The sequence below is a fragment of the Sapajus apella genome, unplaced genomic scaffold (genome assembly GCF_009761245.1).
Source record: "Sapajus apella isolate SASKATOON/1434 unplaced genomic scaffold, GSC_monkey_1.0 scaffold1, whole genome shotgun sequence".
Classification (NCBI taxonomy): domain Eukaryota; kingdom Metazoa; phylum Chordata; class Mammalia; order Primates; family Cebidae; genus Sapajus; species Sapajus apella.
In genome coordinates this window covers 2,828,249-2,847,721 of record NW_022436941.1, presented here as the reverse complement: position 1 = coordinate 2,847,721, position 19,473 = coordinate 2,828,249, and the positions used below count along the sequence as shown (strand labels likewise).

General features: G+C 38.3%; 1 protein-coding gene across 4 annotated transcripts in view; it reads right to left on the bottom strand.

Moving 5' to 3' along the window:
* KCTD16 (potassium channel tetramerization domain containing 16) overlaps nt 1-19,473 on the bottom strand; it is a 303,937-nt gene that overhangs the window by 258,487 nt on the left and 25,977 nt on the right. For 2 of the 4 annotated variants that reach the window (XM_032243348.1, XM_032243261.1), the window contains exon 3: nt 9,324-10,473. In XM_032243348.1, the coding sequence (XP_032099239.1) occupies nt 9,324-10,155 (832 nt within the window). In that variant the 5' untranslated portion in view covers nt 10,156-10,473. Of the gene's footprint in view, nt 1-9,323; nt 10,536-10,822; nt 11,792-19,473 lie in introns of those variants that run through there. The other 2 variants (XM_032243173.1, XM_032243083.1) reach the window with 2 other exon arrangements.

Here is a 19,473-nt window from a genome sequence, read left to right as displayed (position 1 = left end):
TAGGAATTAATAAATTTTATTTTGTTGCAGCTTGACAAAATTGAAAAACTCCACACAGATATCCCTCTGTTTAAGGAAAAAAAAAAAAAAAACTCACCTAGTTGACTAGAAAGAGAATTAATAAAAACTGAATTCTATTCTCCGTTTGAATTACAGTGTAATTTTGCAGGCATATGCCCATAGGAAAATGTCTTTAACTGATGTAAATGAGTGCTTAAGCTTAAGAAAATCACCTCCCGGGTTCAAGTGACTCTCCGGCCTTGGCCTCCCGAGTAGCTGAGACAATATGCACCTGCCACCACACCTAGCTAATTTTTGTATTTTTAGTAGAGATGGGGTTTCCCCATGTTGGCCAAGCTGGTCTCAAACTCCTTAACTCAGGTGCTGCACCTGCCTCGGCCTCCCCAAGTGCTGCGATTACCAGTGACCAAAGTGCTGGGATTATGAGCCATCTGCCCAGCTGAGAGTCTCTTAACTTTGCCACCAAATTATGTTCAATGAGTTGCTTTCTATTTTCATTAATACAACTAACTCATAATCAGATTATATCAGATTTACTCAGAATAAAAAGTTGCTGTAAATTTGACTGAGGAAATTATTATAACTTTCTTTTTTGGAATGGAACTGATGAATAAAAGTAGAGAAATATGCATTTCTTTGCATGGGTTAGTTTTTGAGTGGGTCACACAGTAACAGCCTCCCATCCCATTAGCAATCTTATTTCCTTTGAATGCCACATAACACAGCTACTCACAGTGTGAAGCAAAATGCCTTGTTTTCATTTCTGGAGCAATTTCAATGATCCTATCATCAGTGGCATACTCAATAACCATTTTCTGTCACCATGAAAGAGAATACTCTCTAGGCTGATATTAACAAAAGGTTATTCTAATTCTGCAGCGATCAAATATATAATTTAAGTTGTATTCTTAATTTTTAATTTCACCATATATTACTCTAGGTTCAGTAAAGCTGCAGGTTGAAATCAAGGTGAGGGGTTGGTGGAGAAAAGCCTCTATGAATCACTTCCATTGTGGAATAGCCAGAATGAGGTAAAGAGTTGCTAGAATTTGAAGACTTTAAGAAGTTTACTTCAGATTCAGTTATAACAGCTAAAACTTTTTATAAAGTGACTGCTGTATATTTTTTGTTTGTTTTAACCAGTTTTAACATCAATAAACCGGGCAAAGTTTTCAAAAGGACTATTAGAAAGAATCTCATATGTTATTTAAAGGAAGCCCTTCTGTCTCACCCATGCCAGTATTCCCAGAGGTCCTCATATTTATTAAGACTGCTAAAGCACTGACTAGGTACCTAGCACTGTTCTAAGCACTTTCTATATATCAACCCATTTAATTATTATAACAACCCTATGTGACAAGTACTATTGTTATTCTCTCCATTTTACAAGTGAGAAAACTGAAGCATCAGAGTAATTTGCTAATGATCATGTATCCAGTAGGTAGCAAAGCTAGGATTCAACCTCAAGCTCTCTAGGCACCAAAATCCATGCTCTTAACCACTATGTTATGCTGCCTCTGGCATTAAGAAATGATAATTAACATTTATGGGATGAGAAGAAGAAACGGAATACTTTGGCAGTAAGAAAATTAAGAAGGCAACTTTGTCAGTCTCACAGTGCACTTTGCCTTCTGCTAGAGTTCTTTTTCTACTGGGGATACTTATCAATTTTGCAGCTCTTTTCTGAATCCTGAGTCCCTCCTGGTTTGCTTCGTAAACGTGGCCACATCCAGCTTCAATTTACTCCTGCTAGGATGAACCAACTAACAGGAGACCACAGGAGGCTTGGCTGCTGGTGCTTTTCTCAGTTCCCTAGAACTAGAATCATTGTGCAGGTGCTAAGGGTAGAGCCCCTTTCAATGAGAATTTCAACCAGTATGTAAAATGTTTAGCACTCATTTAAAGTTAGAAAATAACATTATTATTATTTAAAGCATCAGTCACACCATCACTGCTCCCCAGTTCTTCTATTAAGAGATAATATAATAGTATGTTCAAGGCAGTGGCATCTACCAAAACAGCATATTGCAGTAGGAACTTTTAAAAAATGCATTCTAAAGAAATATTTATAAAGTACTATATCTACATTGGTGTCAGGCACTGCACCAGGTATAATAATGAACATGACAGATACAGTTTCTGTCTTCATAAAGCTTACAGTTGGATAGACAGGTAAATAAACAAGTAGAATACATTATTATATTTACCATGATATAGAAAAATAGGACTTTAAGAGGCAAAGACAAGGGGTACCTAATCCAGGTATGGTGGACTAGGAAAGGCTTTCCAGAAGAAGCAACTTCTGGATGGAAAACTGAACATTTAGCTAATCAAAGCAAATGGAGGCAGAGTTCCAGGCAGAAGGAACATCAAAAAAATGAACATGCAAGTATACAACAGTACCCAGGAACTAAAAGAGATCTATTATGGCTAAGGTTATAAATGCAAGAGGGGCAGAATGGCAATAGTAGAGGCTGAGGAGGGAAGCAGAAGTGATTTCACGAAAGGATGTGGTTCATTTTAAAGAGTTTGCATTTGAATACCGGAGCAGTTGTAAGACAATAATCAACTTTAAGCAAAGGAGTGACGTAGTCAGTCACTGCTTAGAAATCTCATCAAGGAGGATAGATGCAAAGAGAAAAATACTAGATGGGGGATGGGGAGGACAATTTAAGTTCATTTGCAATAGTATAGAAAAGCAATGCTCAGGGTCCGGCCAGGCAGCATCAGCAGAGATGGAAAAAAGAGGATGGACTTCAGTCAGATGAAGGAGAAGAACCAATAGGACTTGCTATAGATTGGAGAAAGTGGGGAGAAGAAAGAATCAGGAATGTCACCTACATTTTATTCCTCCTTGGGTAACTGAGTGACTATTGATGCCATTTAGAGAAGAGGCTTGGGAAACAAATGATAAGTTCAGTAGAGTTTTGGCACAGTTAAAAGAATCCAAAGATACTCAAATGTAAAATGAGAATAGCCAGAAGGCAAACTTTTCTACCCAAAATGATTCTCATAGTCAATAGGCCCACTGCACATCTTGGTAAGCTCACTGCACCTGAATGGTAATGACAAGAATCTAATGACAAGAATGGAAGTGCAATACTAGAGTTTGAATGACTGGAGAGAAAATGAGGGGCCTCTTTGAACGCCTGCTTTGTCATCAGAATCAATTTGGAAAATAGAGAGAATACATCCAATTGCTATTGATTCAGATGATAAATATGTAAAAACTAATAAAAAGATGCCCTTCCCTTGTCTCCATAGCATTTAGCATTTCAATTCACTAACACAAATTGTGAAATGGACTTGCCATCCCCTGTGATGACTTCTTGTCAGAAATACTGAAAGTGAATCTGATTAAGCCTCTAAAATCTGGAGACTAGATCTAAGGAGCTTACCGAAAATGTAAGGATTGAAGAGGATGTGTAAATAATATCATGGATAACATAGAGATAAATAAGCAAAACCCAGAATGCAGGATATTCAACATGACAACTTCATTTCATGAAACAAATAAGGTATAAAAAAGAGAAGGAAGGGAGGGAGGAAGGGAGGGGGGAGGGGAAGGGAGGAAGGAAGGGAAAACAGAAACAGAAGAGGGAAGAGAGCAAGAGAAAGGGAGGAATTAAGAGACTTAAGGACATTTTACTACTTTGTTGCATATAAGTTATGTGCAATATTTGTTAAATTATGAGAAAAAACAAAATTAGTAACCAAATACAATATAATATATAGATTTCATTTGCATCTAGATTGAAACAAACCAACTTTTAAGAATATTGTGAGGAAATAAGGAAAATTTAACCACTGACTAGATATTTGATAATATTAAAGAATTATTGATTTTGTGTGTTATAATGGTATAATGTATAATATTATATAATGATGTTATGTTGCTTTTAAAGGTCATTTATATTTTAGAAATATATACTATAGTATTTTTTGGATGAAGAAAATAATTGATGTCTGGGATTCGCTTCAAGTTTGCATCCAGTGTTGACAGAAGGGAAAGTAAGTAGGAATATGGATGAAACAAGATTGGTCTTGCAGTGATAAATGTTACTGTTTGAGCTAGGCAATAGTTACATGAAAGTTCATTATGCCATTATCTCTACATTTGGATGCATTTGAAAATTTCTGTAATAAAAAAATTAACTGATTTGCGAAGAAATACAATACTTGAGAAAAGCCATAGCAAAGATGAAAGAAAAAGAGCAACAGTGAGTTTGTGATGCAGAAACTGAGCATTCGTCTATCCATTTCTGGAGGACTTCTTTCTATACATGGACTGGCACTCCTCCTATGCGTAGTCACTCCTCTCCATGTTTTGTGTTTGGAGGTGTTCCAGATGGAGCTTTGTGGCACATTCACAGCTACTTCCATTTCTAATTTCTTTGATTAGATCCAACCTCATTAGGCTGTTAGAAACATTTGGTTTTCTCTTTCCAATCATGTATATATCCAAATATATTAATGTATCAGGACACATAGAGGCAACCTCAGAGACCTCCCCTCTCCACCCATACATTGATACATTTCTTGCTGCCAAATTCTTTCCCTGATGCCACAGACCCAGGAAGAAACTATTTTAATCTCCTCCTACAAGGGATTGGACTCAGGTAACAGCTCTTGCTTGGCATAGAAGTGAAAACAGTATAATAAAATACTTTACTAACATGCTTATATCACAGTTCTATTGAGCCCAATACTCAGTGCACAGTATCTTAAAGAAATAAGAAAAAAATATATCTGCTGTTTCTACCCTTTATTATCCAATATCTGCCTGAGCATGGGTAAAAACTGACTTCATAATTGAAGCCTTATACTTAAACTGTGGTTTTTCATCAGAAATTAAGAAGTTTCAAATCTTAAGAACACTTTCTTCAGGGTAAAACGATGCCTGATTCACACCTATTAAAAGTCCTCTTATGTACAAATACCCCTGGGGAAAGTAACATCATGCCGTGAAAGCATTCTAAGTATAATGACAGAGCAGAATTTTTCCTGACAAGCTTTGATTATGGCACGGGAGAAAGAACTGGAGAGCAGGAATGACTCAACCGAAGGAAAGAGGAGCAGCTAAGGTGAGAAAACAGAAGGAAGTCACAGAGAGAGATGCAGGTAGTGTAGGGACCAAACCTCACATACCTTATGATTTTGGCTACTCTGCTATCCCTGATGTTTCACTTTGAATGTGCCAATACCATATCTCCATGGGCAATCAAAATTGAAATTATTACAGGTTGAGTATCCCTTACTCAAAATGCCTGAACCAAACATGTTTCAGATTCTGGATTTTTTCAGATTTTATAATATTTGCATACATGTAATGACATATCTTGGGGCTGAGGCTCAAGTCTGAACATGAAATTCATTTATGTTTTATATGCAAATTATACACATAGCCTGAATGTAATTGTATAAAATATGTTTAATAATTTGAGGCATGATACAAGATTTGTGTTGAGTACTTACACATGGAATTTTCCACTTGTGGCATCATGCCAGTGCTCAAGAGGTTCTGGATTTTGACGCATTTTGGATTTTGGATTTTTGAATTAGGGATGCTCAACCTGTGCTGGTATCTTTCAAGTAGCCAGGAGAAAAAAAGCTAGAATCATTTTAGGATAGATCCATTTCCACCTGTTTTCTTATGAAAGGGCATGCTTTTATTGAAGCTTGTTAAAGTCAATCTTAGTTAAATTATTCACAGTGGCCAAACTGTATATTTCGCCCCAATATAAGATCACACAGCTGAATTTGAAGTGGGAGATAATTTCTTGTTCTACTTTTTTCCAACAGCCTATCTTAATCAATAATCCTGAATATATATCCTGCATCTAAAAGGTAATTTAGAGACTTCCATGGAAGCAACTCTAAATGTGAGAAAAAGAAGAGAAGAAAGGTTAAAATGAACTAACAAGCTGCAATTTGTTGAAAAGATGGTCAATCAGTGTGTTTCTATCTATAATTCAGAGAAATCAGGGTGCATATTTTCAGGACAAGTGTCCTATAATTAAACTCCTTCTGTGTGGTCATGTTATCACAGTTTTATTAGAGGCAAATGCCTTTAAATCTTAGTGCTTTCAGGCATTTGGCTGAAGTAACTCACTTATGAGTAGGCTTATGGAAATGTGCATAATTCTCTCCAACCAAGAACAATCTTCCCACTCTCTCGGGTGTCAGAAAATGGCTCTAGAAATAAAGGTTCATTTATTTCCATGCACCTGTCATTTGGTTCCTAAGTGATGTGAATTGTTATTGAGTATCTAGTTCAAAATCAGGACTTGTCTTTTCCAGATTACATAGTTCCCATTTTATTTAGAGGTGAATAAAGAAGGTATTTTCTGATATTTACGACATCGCCTTCCACATAATGCTTGAAAAGTAGTTATTCAGCCAGTTGGGTGGGAAAGGAAAAAAGAAAACTTCTTATTGTTTTAAATTAAAACAAAGGACATATCTAAAATACTATGCAAGGCAATCCCTAGGGTAGACATTTCTTTTCTGTGTTCTTGTATCACTCATACTAACTCTTTTAGTTTCAGATAAGTGAATCATAATCCATAGCATTTCACCTGTATTTTGGTGTGTGAGTAACATAGACAAACACATTTATTACCTGCCTCTTAAACATATACAAACACCTGTTGACTTTTTCATTGTTTATTGTTCTATGCTAACAAAACACTTGCTCAAAACTACCTGACGTTGACCATCAATTCTAGGTCCACATGAAAATTTAAACGAGGTAGGAATCTAACTTATTCATGGTTGATAGGTAGATTACGGTCTCCCAAATTTTTCTTGGATGACTCAGAAGAAAAATAGGCAAACAGGGAAACAAGAAGTCTCTCCCCGTGATTATGAACCACCATGCAATGCACTAATTTCTTGCTGTTTATTTTTTACTGAGTTATCGATCCATGCGAAGTGACTCTGCATTATTCCTGGGTTATTAAAAAAGACTGATTGCTTAGAGTTAATTCCTTTATATATATAGTGACAAACTCCTTAGATCCAAGGATCTACTCATATCCCCCTATATTTATCCCCCTAAGCCCAGGAGGAACTTGAGTTCCTTTGTGAAAAGCATCTTTGCATGCAGCCAACTCGTTGCTTTAGAGCATCTCCCATGGTTTCGGCCCATTAACCCGAGCACAACAGCTTGATGAATTAATGCTTATATAGGCACAGTTGGCAGCTTCTAATTAAATAATTATAGCTAAGCAGCTGCACGGAAGCTGTTATGCACCCTAGAAAGCCAGCTGTCAGTTTTATTGGTCCTAAGACAGAGGAAGAGTTAACACTTAGCTCTGGCTGTTGGGTACAGAGGGGAAGTATATCATTTGCAAGATATATGCTGCTAGTATGAAGTTCCTGTGCAATTGTGCTAGCCTGTCCATGGAGAGATGGAGAACAAACTGTTCCATGGCAATCTCTCAGCAATTCAACAAAGAAAGAAGCAATGACACAGACAGGAGAATGGAGCCTGTGCAGAGCAATCTAAAGAGAAATAGTGTTGGACAGCCTTTGATGAACACAGAAATGCCACTGGTAGACAAATAAGTATCAGTGTGTGGGTATCATTTATGTAAGCAAGTGACTATAAATCCAATGTGGTCTTTTTGGAGAGTATAACCAGTATGTTTTCATTTATTTGGATGAAGCTTCTTATGATGCTATGTTTTCAAATATTCAAAATTGGAGGGCATGGTAAATACTACAAAGCTGCAGTGAAACTATCTCTAAAATGTACTTCTCCAGAAAGTTTGGAGAAAATATTTGTTCTTCAGAATAACAGATAATGTCATATTCCTCTACAGAAATCTAAAAAGCTGTAATCTTATCTCTACACTAGTGGGAAATTTACCAAAACGAAGAAGACAGTGTCTGGCCAGTAAGCTCTGTCATAAAGGAAGATAGAGATTGTGGATAAAGGCCACAGATAGGATTAATGAACCAAATGATGTTTGTTATTGCACGTCAGTATACTCCTGAACTGATCACTGATTTCGTTTTTCTCCACAGGTTGTTCTGGTTATGCAGTACGTGTGTCTTAACTTCTAGAAACCAAATGTGTGGTAGCTTAGTAGAGAATGACTTGGCCTCCCACTAGCCTCTTCACCAAGGTTCCCAGCATCATTGCCAAATGAATAAACGTAACTAACAGAAAAACACGGTCCAAGAAATTCAGTCCTACTTTTATGTTTAAAGATATTTAGACATTTTAATCCCGAATTCTGGATTCATGTTAGAATACGAATGGAGGAAATAAAATGTTAACACTGGAAATATATTTCTTGTGGAATTTACTTCACCCAACTCCTGGGCCTGTTGAAAACTGGCAGTTAAAATCAAGTACCAAAGAGTGCAGGCTGATTTACTCTTTTCCTTTCAGAGATCAATGGCTCACAGTTTATAGTTTAGAATAACGCTATATCACAAAATGAGGAATCTGCAAGGTATCTTCATTTAAGCATATGAACTAACCTCTAAGAACCCCTTATTTAAAAGGCTTCAGTATCATTGTTTCATTTCCTCCCCCTCTGGTTTCCTTTTATGTCAGTAATTCTATCACGTAAGCTGTCTAAAGGTGTTGGTATGTGATTGACAATTCTCAAGGATCTTGTTCCTTTTAGATAGATCTTAAATGAAGTTCAGCTTAATTAAGTCTGTAGTACAACTCAAGTCTCAGCACAAAAAGCTGCAGAATCAAACAGCAGACTTGTAAAACCCTTAAAAGCAAATTTTAAAATTGGGGGGAGCAGGTAACCTTTCAGCAGTCTACACTGCCATCTAGCCAAGACCACTTTATTCATTGCAACATCCACTTGTGTTTTCAAAGCCCCTGATGAAAGCAAATCTTCAGCAACCAGCTTAATAGACCTCAAAGTCCAGCTAAATGAATAGACAGCAGTAATTCACCCACTGAGTATACTAAGCTCCTGTGGCCTGTTTAGCCAAAATGTAATCATCAACCTTACTTTCACAATTCAACATCTAGCAAAAAAAAAGAAAAAAAAAAAAAGATTTTTTTTACATTTTACATATTGCATATAGCAACATCATTTTTATCTTGTGATTTTGGAGGCCTTTGAATATTCTGTGATCTCACTGGATAAAAGTTGCCTTAGGTTAGAGATGAGAGCTGAATTATAGCCTCTGACTCTCTAGCTATAACTCAAGACTTAAAAGAATTCCAAACCATGTTCCTTAGGTATAGACAGAACACGCAGACCATATACATTTGTTAAGAGGATTGACACACATTAAAAATTAAAAGAACCCTTTGTACTTACGGTAGAAGACATATTCAGTGTAGCTTGACCAGATCTTGTCATCTGTATATTGGTTGATGAAAGATGCTGTCACCGATGAGTTACAGGCCACCATGTGGAATCCACACTCTGACAACATATCAAAAGCCCTTTCCAGGTGCTTGAATTTGAGATAAAATCTGGAGGTGTATCTTTCTGGGGCTCGGTCAGGGTCTCTGCTTTCATTCAAAGTTTCTCCAAAGACTTCTTTTGCCAAGGAAATCCTTCCACAAACCAAAATCCGGGGAACTCTCCGAAACTTGGCATCTGCCTGTCCCTCTCTGCCCAAGGTGCAGGATCCTCTGTAACCCACAGTAATGAAACCCCACTTGCGGTCAGCAGGGAGCAGGGAGGAAGGGGGGCAGATTCTTGTGTCGCTTCCTTGGGAGGCATCTTCAAAGTCACTGTGGCAGAATTCATCTGGACTTTGCTTGATGTCATCAGGGGTTAGGAGTTTGACCAAGTCTGGGAGCTGGAAGTATTCAGCTTCCCTTTTCAGTCTTCCTTTTTCTGGAAAGTGATCAGGCAGGACCACCTGCCTGTCCCTGAGATAGTCCAGAATATAACGGAACAAGAATCCATCTCTGTCAATGAAAAACCTTCCCTTGGAGTCCTTGGCTAGATCATTAGCCGTGTCTCTCTTTGGGGAAAACATTTTCCACAGGAGGGTATGAGGGATGCTTATCAATGTGGAATGGCGAGTAAAATAAACTTGACCCCCGACATTCAGCTCTACCACCTCAGGGAAGGAATTGGGAACTGCAGCCCCTTGTTCTCGAGGATAATAACGACTACAGTTTCCACTCAGAGCCATTGTCCCTTTCTTCTGCTGCTGCTATTTTGATTTAAAGGTGCAATCCAATGGAGTCACAGCCTTATCTTTGTATCAACTTGCAAGAAAGGGAAAAAGATGCTAACCTATTAAAAATGACCTTCTCTTATCCCAGTTTTTTCTCCCCCAAGAAAGCAAAATGTATCAGAGTCCACAGGTGAAGTGATGCTGAAAAAGTAGTTTAAACCCTGGATGGTAGTGAGCTGTTACTTCATAGAATATAATCAACTCATCTATATCCAATCTTCCATGAAGCTCACAGGCAAGGCAGGCCAAGTCCCCAGTTACTCAGGTGTCCGTCTGAAGGAAAAGAGAAAAAAATATTTCCTCAAACCCAGAATGAGTCAGAAAAAGAGAGTCCTCTGGAGAGAGAGAGGGAGGGAGGGAAAAATAGAGGGAGGGAGAGAGAGATTATTTTACATAAGCAGCCCTGGAAGTACTGATCTCAGCCATTCTTCAATTAAATCACAGCTTCTCTCATGCTATTTTGTGTCTACATGTTTATCCATAAGCCTCTGTCTCCAGCAATTAGTATGAAAAACAATTCTACTTGTAAGACTACATTAAAAAGAAACATGCAATTTTCAACTTCTAAAAGGGAATTTTTTTTTTCAGCTGGAAAGGAAAAGCAATAAGTCTTCGAGCTTACCTTAGTGAGTGCTGGAGACCCAGTTCTTGTGAAAAAATAATAATAATAGGAAGAACCATTTGTAAAGCAATCAGAATCCACAGCCAAACTGAGTCTGGATCTTGTCAAATCCCAAACAGGTAAACGACCGAGGTATCAATGAAAAGTGCCAGGCAGGTGTGCTCTTGGAAAATAATTATTATATATGTGTATTTATATAAATGTATATTTGTGTTTATATATGTATGTAGGTACGTATGTATTCACTCCGTATCTTAAGTTAAAACAAGTCACAAAAAGTTAAACCGTGATGAGAGAAGGTTGGGTTGAAGAAGTAAAGCAGAGAAAATATTCAACGAAAGCTTCCCCAGGAAAAAAAAAAGGAAAAAAAAAATCTTTGGAAAGGATCCTTAAAAGAGAGTTGCAAGAGGTACCAGGACTTAGAAGCTTTTCAGAAAGCCCAGAAGCAGAAAGATGGAAAGACGAGCTCTGCTGGGGTCCCAGGTTGCCACCCCACCTGCCGGCAAGGGCAAACGGACTCCCATATTCTCAGCCAGGTGGCAGCCAGTGGGAGCCTAAGGCCAAGGCAGCGCAGAAATGCCAGCGGGGGGCCGGGGGCTCCGGCTTCTCTGGCGGCGGAGCTGGGTGGTTCCACAGTTCCCAGTGCAGTTCGGATGCTGTTGTTTCAGCAGTGCAGGCAAGAAACCATCCAGGGAAATGACTATTACATCATCTTAAAGGAATATGGCTTGGAGAAAGCGGAGGCAGCTCCGAGTCACGTCCTCCTCGGTGACAGGTTGCCAGGACTGCACGGGGACGCCGCGCTCCAGCGGTGGGCATGCGATTGCCAGGCGCGCGGGGCTTGGGGCGGGGACGCAGCGCTGCGCAGCCACTTCCCTCCCTGTCCTGTCCTGGATGGAGTCTGGAGTTTCCAAGGGCCTCTTCCTTCTTGCTTGTCTTTACCTCCACCACCATCACCATCCCACAGCAAATCCCTGCCCCCTACCCAAGAAGTGAGATAAACACAAGTGACTTTTTATTTGAAAAATCTGCAAACCTCCCCCCTCCTCCGCCCTGTTCATGGAATTCCAGCTGAAGGGAAAATTTCCCTCTAAAGCTTGTTTAAAAACACACACACACGCACACAAAATGACCCCAATGTTCAAACTACAAAGTGGTTTTTTTTGAATCCTTTGATTTAAACCATATTCACTCAAATGCCCTCTTTTTTATTTTCTCTTTCATCCCCCTGCCACCACATCCCCTAAAAAATAAATAAATACTAATATATACGTAAATAGGTAGATAGATAAACACTCTCTGGAATTAATGATGCTTTTTCAAAATGAAGACATGAAGCCCTGGCATCCACAGAAAGCCCACCGTTTACATCCATAAGTCATTATCTTAGCTTACCTGTAAGAAATTGATACTTGCAATGTTTGTCTGTGGTTGTTTCCTTACTGAGCATCTCTTTGGACGCGCCCCCAGCCCCTCCCAAGTCATCCCAGGAGGACTCTGGTGGAAGGCACTCCTGCTAAAAGACATTTTACTCCTGTTCCAGAGGCCTCCCTTAAGTGCATCATTAGAGTTTCAGGAAGGCATTTCCAGGGCAACCTAATCCACTAACAAAGTGCTTCCAGTTGAGCCTGCCAGTCAATAATGACCCAGTCAACAGCTTACAGTAAGTCAGCCATTTCCCCTTTAAAACACCAGTGTCTTAGGGCTCGCATTCCTGATAAGAACATAGTGCTTGGTCAATGAATAATAGATGTGAGGCACACGCCATCCTAAACAATTGCTATTTTTAAAAAGTGAAAACCAAAAATGGAGGTGAACTTAAGAATTATGCACATTTTATGAGAAACGTGTTTATTGCCAACTCTTACCCAAAGAATTAGCTTGAAGATACGCTCAACAGTAGGATAAAGTAGTTTCTAGTTTAACAGTCCTTTCTTTCAATAAGTATTGGGTTACTGAACATATTCAGAGTATTAGCTAACATACCTACACCTGATTATATTTGACTTTGTTTCTTTAACTAATGCATTAACCTGTTCTGGCCTCAATCAATAGGATTTTAATACTGGACCAAGCAAGATGTTTGTTATGCGATGCACTTATATCGCCATCTAGTGTCCTAAACTATCCGTGCAGCTTTGTATCTGGTAATGCAACTGGGTCAAAACATTTAGATTTTCTTTTAAGTTTTTATTGTGATTACTTGGCATACATTGCTCACCATGACAACAAAATGAATATTTCATGGCCACCAGGTCAAAGACAAAATAAATCTATATTTAGACTTATTAAATACTGGTTTTGGTTGTAGTTAAAGAAAGCAAATGTTTTGTTTTCTTTTATTTCTGAGAGAGTAGGCCAAAATGCCATGACAATAGCTTTGGAGCTCAGGTATTAAAACATGGCAGAGACAGTATGGCATTAGGTGGAGAAACAGACTTAAAAAAATCATAATCTCTTAAAGCTAAAAAGGACTCAAGGAATAAAAATTATCTCATCTTAGAGATGCAGGACTGAGGAACAGAGAGGGTCAGCACTTTCTTAGGGTCATACAGTTACAGAGTAGCACGATGGATTTTAGACCACTGATAACCTGTGTCCTCATTTTAATCTTAGATATTCTTGAATAGGAATAGAGAGGTGGCAAATTTAAGAAACAATATTTTTTTTTTGAAACAACAAATTTCGAGACATTTTCTCGAAATGTGAAACAACAAATTTCAAGATTATTAAACATGTTTTTTAAAAGCAAGCCATTTAAAAAATATTAACATTAATTTAAATTGCAAGGTTAAAAGACTTTATAATATAAAAGAAGAATATTCTGAATTTTTAAAATGAGGAATTCTTTTCATTGGTCTGGGTTTTATAGGTTAGGTTACTTTTGAGACAAATAGGTTCTTAACCTTTTTTGGAAAATGGACTGCTTAGAGTATCTAATAAAACCTAGGAAATGAACGCAGGAGCATCAAATTTGCATTCATTGTCAGTGCAGAACTTCTCAGGAAAGGCCGAGTAAAGAGAGGAACCGGGGCGGGGCCCTGTAGTTGATGATTCGCACTCACAGAATTCCTCAAATTTTGACTATGAAACTTCTTTTTGAAGTGAGATTACACATACATTCACAGAGACACACTCTGAGAATTGAAAAATGGAAAACATTCACCAGACAACCTTAGTCTTGTAACCCATGATTTGACCATACTACCTGAAACACATTTTGAATTGGTATTTTTCATAAACACTGTAAATATCCTGTTTTGCACAACTATATTGCATCATATTGTTATGTGCTAAAAGAGTTTATTATAGTAAGCAGTTAAAAATAAGCACCTGCTTTGCTAACTTTATTTAGGCATATCTGCTTTTTAATCTACGTGGAACCTCAGAAAAGCAAGATGGTCTAGGCCTCCCTCACCTTCTGAGAGATCAGGGGTTTGGTTCAAGATTGGCCTGAAGCCCATTCATGTTGGGGTTCACAGGTGTCAGGCTAACATCACCAGATCTGTATTCCTTCTTGTTCCTTTAGTCTCAGGGATGAAAACGAATGAGCAGTAAGATTAAAAAGAGAAAAGCCTTGAAGGAAATAAAGCAATACACCACACAAAGAGATTTAGATAGTGCTAGAGTAAGCGAGTGTGTCTCAGGGAAGTTGTCAGTAAGCCCGGCTGTTTGGTGCCTTAACGAGGCAAGAAGCCAAGTCTAGGCTGTAAGTGTATTCCTAGCCTTCGTGTCAGCAAATAACACCGCTAGTGTTATTATTCTCTTCTGGCAGCTCTCCGCTGAAACACTGTGGGATGGAACTCCCGGCCTGAAGGCTGAACAGCATACGGCAACAGATTTCTCTTAGGGGAAGAGCAAGGAAGAATGTTCCAGCCTGTTCTTTGTAATATTCAAGCATATAGACGTTTGTTAGGTAAATTGTGAAACTGATAAAATGTGTTTTTGCCTGTTTCCTACTTTCACTTACATAGCTAAATATTGAAGGTTATATTCTCAAAAGGACTATTTTAATTTTGAAATAATATGATCACTCTCTACATTCTCACCCTTAATACATCTTTAAGTTGTCTCTGTCCTCAAGCAGAGAGAGCTTTCAAGCTGACAGTCTTCGCTATAAGGAAGAAAACAGATCTCGTAAACTTACTTATGCTAAGAGGCTGCACACTCATTGTGTTAGATGCTCCCGAGCACACCATTATCTTAATAGCTGCTGTTTATGGAGGGATGACCATCAAGTCCTCACCACAGTCACTACCCCTCTTCCAGTCTGCCTGGCTGACTGTGTGACTTTGAACAGGAGACTCATGTCTCTGAGCCAGGGTATGGTTATAATAAGAAGACCTGCCTCCCAGGTGTGTTGCACAGACTAAACATGAAGATGCATGTAAGCCCTCTGGTACATTCCATGGCTCTTAGCAAGTGCTTAATAAATGCCATTAGTATTCATGATAGTGGTTAAAAATATCTGCATTCATTGTTGTTAAACTCCAGTTGAGGCATATAGAAATTACAAAAGATGCCCAAACATAGAAATAGAATTCTACATCCAAAATGTTATAACAAATTCTATAACAAAATGTTATAAATGTATTTATTATTCATGGGGGAATTTCAGGATTTGGTGGGAGCGACGGGGAGGCAGGGTGGGAAATTGAAAATAATCAGTATCACAGTGGTTAAAAATGAAAATGCCACTATCTTTTGCCAGACAAGATTGTTTTCTTGGTACCCTTTCATCCATACTACATGGATCTATTAAGCACGTATGTTGTGTCCAGCACAGTGCTAGGTAGTTGAGAGGCAAAGCCCAATTTGATATAATCTCTGAACTCAAACACTGACATGCAAATGCACACACAAACTCAAAATCCTACCAATGGGGGAAAAAATTAAAGTTACATTGACTGGGTGTGGTGGCTCACACCTGTAATTCCAGCACTTTGGGAGGCTGAGATGGAAAGACTGCTTGAGGCCAAGAGTTTGAGACCGGGCTGGGCAACATAGCAAGACCCTATCTCTGCAAAAATAAATTAATAAATAGAATAATTAGCCTGGTGTGGTGGTGGATACCTGTAGTCCTAGCTACTTGAGAGGCTGAGGTGGGTGGAACACTTGAGTGTCGAGCTTAGGGGTGCAATAAGCTGTGACGGTGCCTCTGCACACCAGCCTGGGCAACAGAGTAAGACCAGTCTCAAAAAAAAAAAAAATTATAGATTCTTGGGCACTGCCTTTTATTTTCAGAAATATCCCTAGTACTATATTTAGCCTTTGGTGTTACATAGTTCACATACGATCTTGACAAACCATTTAACCTCAGGTGGCCTCTGCTTCCATATCTATAAAATGAAACTGTCTCCCTTAAAGAGATATCATTACCAATGAGAAAATAAAGATCAAATACAGCTGTCAAATCTTCAGACACTCTAGGAAGTAATTTGCTATGTAAGAAACAGAGGAAGAAGGCAGCAAACAGCGATCTTTCTTGTTAACATAAAGCCTTACAAGAAAGAACTTGGATTAGACTTGTTTAATCTTAAAGATGGGAGTGGAGATCCTTTGAGTTCATCTACTGCAGCCTCAGATTGAGATAAAAGCTTCATAGCAGATGTTCAGCCAAGTCACTTCCCTCACAGTTTCTCCCTGAAAATACTCCTGATCTCTACTGTCATAAAATACAAATGAAAGCAAAAGCAGTCTGTATCACCATCTTGCCTCTGAACAGAAGTCTATAGGATAAAGTTCTTCTAAATGAACTATCATTTTAATATTTGATCTTTAAAAAATATATATTCTACTCTGAAAAAAATGTACTGCTCTTCAGGTATAAAGGCAACATTATTGACTATATTCACAGGGTCTAAAATTTTTGCTGTGTGTGTGCATGTCAGTGTGTAGGGAAGTACACATTTCTGTAGTAGGTATAGAGGTGAAGTCACATTTTAAATTTGTCTTCAAAATAAGGAAGCTGTTCTGGAACAAATGGTCAAAGTCAGGAGTGTACAATTTGGCCATGAAGTCAAGCAAAGCCAACTCCCACATATGTGTTTTAAAACTGTTAACTCATCAGCATGAAGCCTAACTAACAGCAATATACTTATTTCTGAAAATAGGTCAACAAATAAAAAATATACCTGCACAATTCTCAAACAATTGGTTTTACTAAATGCACATCCACCATTTTAGGAATAGCCCTAAAAACAAGAGGCCTACCTTTGTCTCCCCTGAAGTCCTTCGCCTACAGCCTGTTGATCCATGTTGTGTTATTCTCTGTATGATGTTTGTTCGCTAAATTATATTACACATGTTGGCAGAGTCTCATTATGTTTGCTATCTGTATTATGTAATATATCTCTCAGTAAAGAAGTAGCCTAATTTGCAAGCCGGTAATTATCAACCTTTTATATCCTACGTAGGGAACCAATCTTTCATACGGCATCTTTGCTGTCATTCGATAATATGCAACAGATACAAGCAGAATGACATCAGAATCCGCTTAGGTATTAAGTTCAAAAATATTTATTGTTGAAAAATCTGCCAGAACTTGCAATAATAAATATCTCAATTGTCTTTGGGGTGTATTTTATTTTTTTTCTAAATAGTTTTATATATGTGTAAATGGAATTTGTGGAACACCCTGAAGCAACTTGAGGAAATAAGAGTTTTAAAATCCTGATTGTAATGAAAAGAAACAGGTTTTAGAATCAGGCAGAACAGAGTTTGAAAGCAGTATCTAGCAGCTAAATAATCATGAGCAAACACTTTACTCATTTACGCTGGTGATGTTACTGATCCCTTTTCTGAAAGCCTGGCTCTCCCTGCTAGGAGAGGAATAGGAGAAAGTAAAGCGATACTCGGAACCCTAAGCACATTTGCCCTTGGAGATTGATAATTAGTTCATTTAAAAACACCAGCTCCTGACTTGGAAAGCATCTATACCTTTCAAAGGATGATGAATAGAAGAGAGTGAATGAACAGGCTGGCTCATTCAAAACAGATCACATCATTTTACAGTGATTCAGCACAGTCACTTTGGTATAGCAATTGTTTGTAGAAGGCATTTTTCACAAATAAATCCAACATGTCATACTCTTAGGTTGAAATGAATCTTACCAGCGGCATCTGCAGATGGGGAAGAGCAGGAAGAAAGAAGGGCAAACACCAAATAACAAATGGAAAGATTTAGCTCAAGGAGCAAACTGGAATTGTTTTATTAGAGGACTTGAGGACTCAAAGCTGAGAATTGCAGATATGCTCTGAATACCACTTTTTTCCCTTCCCTTTTGAGTTATTTGCAAGAAATCCATGGGCCAGGAGTCTTTTCATTCTTGGTATCCTCAAGCAGGTAGCACAAGGCCTAGCATCTGAGAGAAGCTCAGTTAATGTTTGTTGAATTTAATTGCAAAACCAAGAGTGATATCCTCAGAATGGCCCAATAAAAACAATTAAAAATCTGGCAGAGTCATGTCAGATGGAGCTGTTGGTTAGAAATATAAGGTTGTTGATTCCAGTTTATTTCTCAAACTGGAATTGAGTTTTACATGCTAGCAGGGATCTTTTCATTTGGTCAGGTCCCAGAGAAATAAGCTGACTGTGAAAGCCAGCCTCTCTTAACAAACTACTACAAAGAGGTCGGAATGGAAAAAAAAAGAAACCATTAAAAGAAACACTCCTGAAAGAGTAAGAGATCAGCGTTTCCGGTTTCAAAATTTCACTGATACCAGTTTCTTAAAGTATTCATGTCTGCGCCTGTGGCCAAACAAATTAATAAAATTAATTTGCCAGGAAATTCCACATATATTCTTTATCTTAATTCCCAATAATCCTGAAATGTTAGCATTGTGGGGAGAATAAAAGAGCCTCCAAGAGGTTAAGTAACCATCAGTGGATCACACCAAACCTGTCTGATCCCGAAGTCCTTTTTAACTACACCCAACTTAATTGGGCATATAATTTCTTTTATTAAATATCCTCACTGTGTACCCAATATATTTTGATTTGGCATCACACAGGACAACAACACAATCCAACATAGATCACCACGATATCCAGTTCAGTGACTGGCTTGGAGAGTAAGCACTCTATACATATTTATAAAAGGATTGTGAGAATGAACAAGCAAATGAATGAATGAAACAATAAACCACCAATTAGGGCAATGGTATGCGGAAGTTTCAGCTGGATACAGCAAGCGTGTGATCTAAAAGTGTGGCATATCTAATTTTCTTTTACTCCTAAAATGTTGGTTCCAAATGTGAAAAAAAAAAAAAAGTTTGTGTATAAAGCATCAGAGAACTGACCCTTCATGAATCCAAAAGGATAAGTAATATATATGTCTATTTTCCAGAATTTAAAAGCTTGTAAAAATAAGAAATTGATTTTAGGATAAGAATTTACATCAGGGCCCCACGTGATGGCTCACACCTGTAATCCTAGCACTTTGGAAGGCCAAGATGGGTGGATCACCTGAGGTCAGGAGTTCAAGACCAGCTTAGCCAACATGACAAAACCCCGTCTCTACTAAAAGTATAAAAATTAGTTGGGCATGGTGTAATCTCAGCTACTTGGGAAGCTAAGGTAGGAGAATCACTTGAACCTGGGAGTGGGAAGTTGCAGTGAGCCGAGATCACGCCACTGCACTCCAGCCTGGG